General features: G+C 37.3%; 1 protein-coding gene and 1 pseudogene across 1 annotated transcript; one reads left to right on the forward strand and one right to left on the reverse strand.

Moving 5' to 3' along the window:
* Positions 1-1,075: 1,075 nt before the first annotated feature.
* LOC114387964 lies at positions 1,076-2,784 on the reverse strand. Its single transcript, XM_028348307.1, has 3 exons — positions 2,053-2,784; positions 1,552-1,918; positions 1,076-1,380 (listed from the first exon to the last, which is right to left on the reverse strand). Exons 1-3 carry the CDS (start codon positions 2,782-2,784, stop codon positions 1,076-1,078), a joined length of 1,404 nt encoding a protein of 467 aa, XP_028204108.1.
* Positions 2,785-3,840: 1,056 nt separating this feature from the next.
* On the forward strand, positions 3,841-9,418 carry LOC114388042 (annotated as a pseudogene).
* Positions 9,419-10,673: the final 1,255 nt, after the last annotated feature.

Below are 10,673 nucleotides of genomic sequence, written 5' to 3' on the forward strand. Positions count from 1 at the left end.
AAGCCATGCATGCTTCAATGGGATTCTTATCTGCAACACTAGAAAAGTGTTCCAACTGACCATCAACAGTGACTCCACTATTTTGAACACTGCTTCTATCATCTTGGGACTTTGTGTAGAAAGAATAATCATTGATGTCATATCCCTTCCAAGTTGGCACATTCATATTTGGCTCCACAACAAGCAATCTTAATGTGTTGGTAGCATTGGGATCGCCGAAGATTGTTTGTCAAAACCAATGGATGAAACTTCTATTGTGCTCATGCAACAACCTCATCATGTTCATTTTAGGGTTAATATGGGAAACATGTTCTTTGTGAGCATGTACGTATGACATGACCTCTGCTGTGTTGTGAAAGACATAAAGATGAGCTTGTGACAGTTGCTGGTGATCCATGGTTACAACATTGAATCCTCGTGTGCCGCGACCTAGAAAGGTTTTGTCATGACGACTTTGAGGAACACCGACTGCTTGTGCATTGTTTATATATTCTGAACAAAACTCAATAGCTTCTTCAGCAACGTATCTTTCTACAATACTAGCCTCTGGTCGATATCAATTTTTTGTATATCCTTTCAACACTTTCATGTAACGTTCAACAGGATACATCCAACGTAAAAACACCGGCCCACACAACCGAATCTCCCTTACAAGATGAACAATTAGGTGAACCATGATGTCAAAAAATGATGGGGGAAAATACATCTTCATTTCACACAGGATAATGGCAGTCTGATTCTCCAACTCATCTAATTGTTTTGGGTCAATAACCTTGCTACAAATGGCATTGAAGAAAAAACACAAGCGGGTTATGACAACCCTAACTTTTTCAGGCAAGATACCACGAACGGCCACTGGCAGTAGTTATTGCATTAACACGTGAAAATCATGAGATTTCAAGCCAACCAACTTCAAATCATTAAATGCCACAAGGCTCTTGATATTGGAAGAGTATCCTTGTGGTACCTTTACATTTTTCAAACAATTGCAAAATTGTTTCTTCTCCTTGGTTGACATTGTGTAACATGCAGGGGACAAATACGTTCGGCGACCTTTAGCCTGCGGATGCAACTGCTATCGTATACCCATCTCCACCAAATCCTGACGACATTTCAGACTATCTTTTGTCTTGCCTTTGATGTTAAGAAGGGTGCCTATTAAACTGTCACAAACATTCTTCTCCACATGCATTACGTTGAGACAGTGTCGAACATGTAGCTTGCTCCAATAAGGAAGATCAAAGAATACTGACCTTTTCTTCCAAATGTTCTTGTCAGCATGATCCTTCCTTTGTGTCTTACCAAAAATAGTGACGATGTCTTTCACCCGATCATACACTTCATGTCCAGCTAACGGTTCCGGTGCACCTTCACACTCATCTGTTCCATTAAATGCTTTCTTCAATCGCCGATAGGGGTGATAATTTTTCAGAAATCTTCAATGCCTTGTGTATACTGTCTTCTTGCCATGTTTGAGTTGGATGAAACTCGTGTTCTACTCACAAATAGGGCATGCATGGTGTCCTTTTACACTGTATCCGCTCAAATTACCGTAAGCTGGAAAGTCATTAACGGTACAAAATATCATGACACGCAACCTAAACGTCTGACCATTATCCGCATCATACACATCAACCACATTTACCCACAACTTACGCAAGTCTTCAATCAACGGCTGCAGGTAGACATCAAGATCGTTTCCTGGCTGTCTAGGACCTGCTATCATCATAGCCAACATAATGTATTTGCGCTTCATGCATAAAGAAGGAGGAAGATTGTAAATCATTAACAACATAGGCCATGAACTGTGAGTAGTTGTCAAGTTACCAAAAGGATTCATGCCGTCCGATGCAAGACCTAGTCGAAGGTTTCTTGGTTTCGCTCCAAATTCAGGATACAAGTGATCAATTGTCTTCCACTGTGGAGAATCAGCGGGATGTTGGAGTAACCCATCATTTATTCTGCCAACTGCATGTCATTTAAGGTTACGAGCATCGTGTGCAGTAGCAAACAATCGCTTAAACTTGTTATAATTGGAAGGTACCAACAAACCTTTGCTGGACGAGGGTTGTTTGTGGGTACATCATAAGGGTTTTCCCCATCATTCAGTTTGTATCGTGATTCCCCACATGTTGGGCAATTTTGCAATTCGGCATACTCGTTTCTGTACAACACACAATCATTACGACAAGCGTGAATTTTCTGGTACTCCATACCCACCGGACATAATATCTTCTTTGCCTCGTAGTGACTTTTGGGTAACTTGTTATCACTAGGAAGCATACTCTTCAATAAGACAAACAACTCAGTCATACTTTTATCACTCCACCCAAATCTGGCCTTCAAGTTGACCAAAGCTAAAACCGCAGATAACTGAGTGAAGGTTGTGTACCCTAGGTACAATGGGAGCTTCGAATCTATTTTTAATTGTTCATAATAGGGTGTCTGAGCTTGCAAAAAAGACTCGTGCCCAAGATCACATATCATGTCTTCCATTCGATCTTCAGTTTGTACATGTACCGGTTCAGTGTCGGCGGCTGTTAACATTTTTGGTTGTTCACCGTGCCATATCCAATTTGTATAACTCCGGCTAAAGCCATCACAAATTAGATGTGATCTAATGACCTCTAATGAATGATGCCTTCCATTGACACAGTTCACACATGGACAGAAATAATTTCCACCCAACACTGGTGCATGTTGTTGCGCAAAGTTGATGAAATCTTCAACCCCTTCTTGATACTCGTCAATTATGCGTCGTGCTTGAATCCAACTTCGATTCATGTTTGTTGTTCTATCATAGCATGTGTGTTATGCCGTATGCATGATATTCTCACTTTTTTTCATATCAAGGTTAGGTCCTATCCCATTCAGGCTGAACCTTTTTTTGCTTCATTCATATGTACAAGTTAGGTATGTTATGGTAAATTTGATGAAATTTTGGCAGCATTTCGCATTGGTCTCCAAGTACACAAAATGAAAGCGGTCACATAATTTGACCACAATCAAATATGCACCCGAAGAGCAAAGCAATATGCAATAAACCAAAATCACATCAAATATACCACAACATACTTAACCTATAACTATGAATGAAGAAAAAAAAGATAGTTCCCAAACTGTCTGAACGGACAATTCAAGAATCCATACCACCACTAATCCAAACTATCTGTATTAATCATGGTATGAAATCTCAAATGGGATACTAGGGTTCACTCACAATGCACATAATTTTTATGGACAATAATAGTAATTTATTGAACAACAAACTTACAATCCAAATAAAATGCCTATTAAGTTACATACCTAGAAAGATGGTTGCGGTAATGGCAGCTTCAAATACTAGCACTTTTTTCCTGGGTTAACCAACAATGTGTATACAGCTGTGAAGCACAACAAATGGTACACACACATCAACAACGAATGAAAATATAAATAAAATCATACATTGGTAACTGAATTGACAAACAAATTTTATGATAATACAATGTTAACTATATGCAGAGGTGCAAATTTTATGATAATACAATGTTACTCGTATAAGTTTGTGCTATTTTCATATTTATTGATATAAAACCATGCAATTCCACTCTTTTAAATTATTCTAGATGTGAACTGATTGAAACTGAGTTTCCATATAACAAAACAAACCCCCATACAACTTGGTAACCTCAAAAAGCCATTAAATATATAAATACGGGTGGACTATGTAATGGAAGTCAAACGCAAAACTCAACAATGATTCCAGAATTTTCTTAGGTTGAAGAGGTGTTTAGTGATATGAAGATATGAAGAATGAGACTGTAGAATTGAAGATGGAAGCTGCAGTCACTAAATTTTATGTTAGAAGATGCAGAAACAAAGCTTAGACTGACTGTGGAAGAAGTGGAAGCAGCTAATACAGCAGAGGCAAGTGTTGTTGATCAGATTAAGGTCTTATCTATGACAACTAGTCCTTGTCATTCATCACGTTATGAACCTGGTGCAACAACAACAATTTTAAGGGAGGAGTTTGAATCCTTAGTTCATAAGGTTGAGGAGTCTGATAAATTACGAGATATGAAAGTGGCTGCTGCCACAACACAACTGCTTTGAAGCTGCAAAGGCTAGTAAAATGTACAATTTAAAAATAAAAAATGCTTAAAAAGTGGAGTTTTTGTCCACAAACAATTGATGTGATTTCTCCTGCGTGCGTTTACCTATTGTTGTCTTCATAGTACAACAACTGATGTGGTTTTTTTAAAAAATTTGTTAGGGTTCGTGCTATGATATTGTGTTTTTTTTCCATTTTTTAGCAATGCTGATTATTCTCTTTATTATTATAAATAGCATAATTGAAATTTAATGATTTTCAGCTACTTAATTTTTTGTCCCTGCTCCTGTTGTCTCTGCTTTGTGAGAATTACGTGGTAGTGTGCCTTTTTTTTTTACTGCAACCATTGCCTATTGATTGAGGCAAAACTGATGTTGTTAATAGGTTCTTCTATTTGGGAAGGGAGTGGGTCGTTTGCATTTGTTCAGAATTATGCTTTATTTAGGTTTTCTCTTATTCTATTCTCTGGGCATTATATCTGATTGTTGACATATGTTATTACCTTTACAACAATGTAGGCTTTGGACAAGATTCGATTTGAGAGTCTTACAGACAAGAGCAAGCTTGATGGTCAGCCAAAGTTGTTCATTCACATTATTCCTGACAAGACCAACAACACATTGTCTATCATTGACAATGGTATTGACATGACTAAGGTTGGTAAGATTAAATATTTGGTTAGTCTTTGTGAGATTATCGCCAACTGTGCTTGTTAGTTAGTCTATTTTCTCTAATGCTTGTGTGTTTGATGTTCCAGATTTGGTGAATAACCTCGGTACTATTGCCTTTCTTATAACAATTTTTCACTGGCATGCAACATCTAAACTGATCAAAACCAAAGGATAATATATATATATATATATATATATATATATATATATATATATATATATATATATATATATATATATATACACACACACATTAGTAAAAAATAGTTCAAATGACTATATTATGGACAAAATAAATTAGAACTAGGAAATCATCTATCATCTATGTCATGATATGCAGCGAGTAAATTTTCATGACCTCATCAACCTCAAAACCACAATCCTCAGAGAATTTGATTGGTAGATAAAGAAAATTTATTATTATAGAAAAATGAGAGTGAGAGAGGGATGGAGAAGAGGTCGAGATATCTCGAGAAAAAAAAATAGACACTCCATTTTAGAGGCTTGTCGAGAACAAAGATAAAGAGATGGAAGGGACACATTATAGAATAGTTGGGGAGTTTGAGTCAATGTAGACAGCCTGACAGAGTAACTTCCTTGAGAATTTTTATTTTTTCTTCTTTCGGTTTCATTTTACTTTTGGGTAGTCACCAACTCTGCCCCATCTTTCAATATATCTTTCTGGTTCATAGTTTTTCTTCTATTTTTAGCCATTTCCCACTTTGGTGTTGAGGTGAAAACCGTCCCACTTGTATTCTCGTTCCAGCTTATGTAAAACAATTATTCAATTATTGATTTGCACTTGATGGCAAGCCACTATAATAATTAATACAAAGAGGAAGAACAAATGGTAATTAAAATATCTCAGAAATTTTCACCCTGAAAAAATAAATACTACTTTTAGCATCTTAGGTGCCAAATATGCACACAAGTTGCCCCCTTTTGTTTTCTCAATCATTTATTTAAAGTTTCTCGAGAAAGAAGACTTACTGTGTGGTAGTTGGAATAAATTAGGTTAACCGTTAATGCAAACAAGTGTTTATTGGATTGAGAGTTAAGGTGGCATCCATGCATGCATGTTTCATGTCAAATAGGTTTATTTTCAGAAGTATTCCCTTAAACAAAGAATTATATACTACTTTTCGATCTTATCAGACATACATTTGGCACCTAATCAATCTTGATTTTTTAATGATCAGAACTCGGGTTTCCATCCTAATCCTCTTATCTTGAAAACAATCCACTCTAGGAAAAAAGTTTCTTTTCATTACAATTTTCTCTTTATGTTAAAGTACACAAGCATTTGAAGAAATTGAATGTCTGACAACATCAAACAAATTTAATTTTCTACTACATTTTGTTGTGGTTTCATTATTATCTTATAGCAAAATCAACCATCCCTTAAATTGATAATATTCATTCAAGTGTCCATTCTCACTATTTAACCAAACCTCTTGTTTAGTCCCCATCAAATATAAAAATATTAGATGTCAAAAATATAGTAAGAACGTTAATTAAAGGGGAATCATATAATATATGCTTGTCAATCAGCAAAAGATCATAGATCAATGCATCAGTTGACCACCTCTGCTCCCTTCCATTCAAGGTTTTATTTTTGTTCTACTTTGTGTCTTTGCTCTCAAGTTAAGACATATATGTTGCATGAAGAGGAAAAGCATCAGGAAAAAAATTGATGTATAAAGTGCCAAGGGCAAATGCAATGTTTTAAAAATCTATTAGTGGCAAGGCCTTTTGATTAGAAAAGTTTCAAACCATCATAAAATGAATCTAAAACCAGAGGCAGAACTGGTGGCAATCTTATAAAGGTATATATGGGTACTGATATGGAGGAAAGCCTTGCTCTCGTCGCTATGCATTAGATAATATTATCCCTTATTATTTGATAGATATAGAAATGTTCATACCCATTAGTGAGAGTGCATGAAAGAGAAGATCACAAGAATAAAAAGGAAGGGAATATAGAGGCGTAGGACTATGTGATCAAATGGACAACACCTTTGGTTTGGTGTGGGATAAGTTTGTTTCAATTGTTTCTCCAACACACACACACACACACACACACACACACTGATTCTTTTGGTTTGGCGTTGTTATCATTATGTTCAACAATTATGCTGCTAACAGGAGGTTGGATTGAAAGTGAAAAATCGAAACTTTTACATCCCAACTTTGGCCATTAGAGAAGTAAATGAAAAACCTCAGTTTCAACAACCATTTTTTAACCTTCTCTTTACTATTCTTTACCTCTTGTGACTTTCATATTAGTTACATGGCGCTATAGAATTTTTTTTAAGGAAACAAATTCATGCCATTTTATTAAGGATATCAAAGAATACATTTTGAGGAATACAAATGAAATCATGATAGCTAGCATACAACAAGCTTGTGGGCAACAATGTTGGCTTGCCTCTTGACTAAACTCACAAGAGTTTTGGGATGAATTTAAAAGAGCCATACATCTGGCTAGAATAACATGGAATTTATTTCAACCTTGCTTTGTTTCATTAAGAGTATCTTGGATGAACTTATAGCTGTAGCTCTTGAAGACCACGTTTTGAAGTTGGAGTTGTTGTTGTATCCAGATTAGAGTTTGATGAAATGTAAATGCTTCATCTTCATGTGGTTGAGGTATACCTGGGTGTAACTCAGATCTTGCTCTAATAAGCACACCATTTTGGTCTCACAAACATAATCTGATGCCAAAGGAAGATTGATCCTTCAAGATTGCAGCGTCAAGAAAGAAGCATTTTGAATTCATTAGCTATCCAATTTCTCTCTAGATTGAGAAGACTACTAAAAATGAGATTTCTGATGATGAGGATGAGGAAGAGAACAAGGATGAGGAGCGTAAAGTTGAAGATGTGGACGAAGATAAGGAGAAGGATGAGAAGAAAAAGAAGACCATTAAGGAGGTATCTCAAGAGTGGTCATTGGTGAAAAACCAGAAGCCTATTTGGATGAGGAAACCTGAAGAGATTACGAAAGAAGAATATGCTACTTTCTACAAGAGTCTTACCAATGATTTGGAAGATCATTTGGCTGTTAAGCACTTTTCTGTTGAGGGTCAGCTGGAGTTTAAGGCTGTCCTCTTTATCCCCAAGAGGGCACCTTTTGATCTCTTTGACACCAGGAAGAAGCCTAACAACATCAAATTGTATGTTTGCCGTGTCTTCGTCATGGACAATTGTGAGGAGTTGATGCCTGAATATCTTAGCTTTGTTAAGGGTATCCTTTGTTCTGAGGATCTTCCTCTGAACATTTCTAGAGAAATGTTGCAGCAGAACAAGATCCTGAAAGTCATAAGGAAGAACTTGGTCAAGAAGTGCATTGAGATGTTCTTTGAAATTGCTAAGAACAAGGAAGACTATAACAAGTTTTATGAAGCCTTCTCTAAGAACCTGAAACTTGGTATTCATGAGGATTCTCAGAACAAGACAAAGCTAGCTGAATTGCTCAGGTATGACTCCACTAAGAGTGGTGATGAGATGACCAGCCTCAAGGACTATGTTACCAGGATGAAGGAAGGACATAACGACATCTATTACATTACTGGTGAAAGTAAGAAAGCTGTCGAGAATTCCCCCTTCCTTGGTAAGCTTAAGAAGAAGGGGTACGAGGTTCTCTACATGGTTGATGCTATTGATGAGTATGCTGTTGGTCAGCTTAAGGAATTTGAGGGAAAAAAGTTGGTCTCTGCTACCAAGGAAGGCCTAAAACAGGTAGTAATCCGTATGCACCTATAATATATAGGGACTTTCAAGAATGAAGATTGGCTGCCTAACTTCTAGCATACCCTCACAGAAGGTAAAAGATGTTGATGTTTTAGCTGAACGTGAAGCGTCTTGGTCTCAACATGTTTTAGTTTTGGAGCACTTTCCCATGTTCAAATACTTCTCTTGGAAGCTGTAGATTCTGCTAGTTTTGTATATTGATTATGCTGAATGATAAAAAAAAAGAAGACACAATATTTTTATTATCATTATTTATAAAATCCAAGAATGGTGAGAGAGACATGGAGTAGTGATCAGCAAGGTGGATGGGGGGGAATTGTTCTCAAGAACAAGCTGAGAAAGTTAAAAGTGACAATAAAGCAGTGGAGTAAGGAGTATGGGAACATTAGTATTAAGGGGATCCAGAAAATTCAACAGAATTAAATGAAGTGGAAGACATAGCCTATACCAGAATTTTGTCTGAGGATGAGATCAAGGCTAGGAAATCCCTTCAACAAGAGCTGTGGGATGCTTCTAATGCCTATGAATCTCTATTGAGGCAGAAATCTAGAGCAAAGTGGTTAAAAGAAGGTGACAACAACTCAGCTTATTTCCATAAGGTAATCAATTTCAGGAGAAATTATAATGCTCTCCAAGGAATTCTCATAGATGGAGTGTGGGTCCAGCAACCAGAGGTGGTGAAGAGAGAGGCTGTGAAGTTCTTCCTCAAGAGAATTTCTGAGCAGAACTTTTTCAGGCCTACCCTTGATGGAGTTCATTTCCCCTCACTTACTCAGAGGCAGAGGGAGGATTTGATTACCCCTTTTTCAGACCATGAGCTCAAAGAAGCGGTGTGGAGCTGTGGTGGAGACAAATGCCCTGGGCCTGATGGTTTTAACTTCAATTTTATTAAGGAATTTTAGGGAATGTTGAAACCTGAGTTTAGAAGATTCGTGGATGAGTTCCATGTCAATGGCAGCTTCCCTAGAGGCAGTAATGCTTCTTTCCTGGCTTTAATCCCTAAAGTAAACCACCCTCAGTCCCTCAATGATTATAGACCAATCTCTTTGATAGGCTGCATGTACAAGGTGATAGCTAAGCTACTAGCAAACAAATTGAGGCATGTCATACCTGTCTTAATTGATGAAAGACAAACAACTTTCATTAAAGACAGACATATACTTCATGGTACTTTGATACTTAATGAGGTGGTTGAGGAAGCTTGTAGGAGTAAGAAACCAACCATGATTTTCAAGGTGGATTTTGAAAAGGCTTATGACATAGTTTCATGGTCTTTCTTGGACTATATGCTGCATAGATTGGGCTTTTGTCTTAAGTGGAGAAAGTGGATCTCAGCTTGTCTCCATTCAGCAACCATATCTATTCTTGTTAATGGCAGCCCTACAAAGGAGTTTACCCTATCTAGAGGTTTGAGACAAGGGGACCCCCTAGCCCCTTTGCTTTTTAACATAGTTGGAGAAGGAATCACAGGCCTAATGAGGGAAGCAGTCCGGAAAAATTTGTATAGAAGTTACAGGGTTGGAAAGAAAAAAGAACCCACAAATATTCTGCAGTATGCAGATGATACTGTTTTTGTGGGTGAGGCTACTTGGGAGTTGGAACAATGTTTTGGTACTGAAGGCCTTGCTTAGAGGTTATGAAATGGTATCAAGCTTGAAGATTAACTATGCCAAGAGTCAGTTTGGAGTTATAGGGGGTGTTGTTAACTGGACCAATGCAGCAGCCCAAACCCTGAATTGTAGGCAATTAGAAACCCCTTTCAGCTACTTGGGTATTCCTATTGGGGCTAAACCTTCAAGCAGTCTTGTGTGGGACCCTTTAATAAAAAATGTGAGTCTAAACTATGTAAGTGGGCTCAGAAAAACATATCAATGGGAGGGAAGATCACTCTAATCAACTCCGTTCTCAATGTTGTTCCAATATATTTGTTATCCTTCTTCAAGGTTCCTCAAAAGGTAGTAAATAGACTGGTAGCCTTGCAAAGGAATTTTCTGTGGGGGGGAGACCATGATCATAAGAAAATCCCTTGGGTAAAATGGGAGATTGTCTGCCTGCCCAAGTCTGAGGGGGGTCTAGGGATCAAAGATATCTCTAAATTTAATACAGCTTTGTTGGGAAAATGGATATGGGCCTTAGCTTCTGATCAGCAGTAGCCAT

The sequence above is a fragment of the Glycine soja genome, chromosome 1, assembly GCF_004193775.1.
Source record: "Glycine soja cultivar W05 chromosome 1, ASM419377v2, whole genome shotgun sequence".
In the NCBI taxonomy this organism is placed as follows: domain Eukaryota; kingdom Viridiplantae; phylum Streptophyta; class Magnoliopsida; order Fabales; family Fabaceae; genus Glycine; species Glycine soja.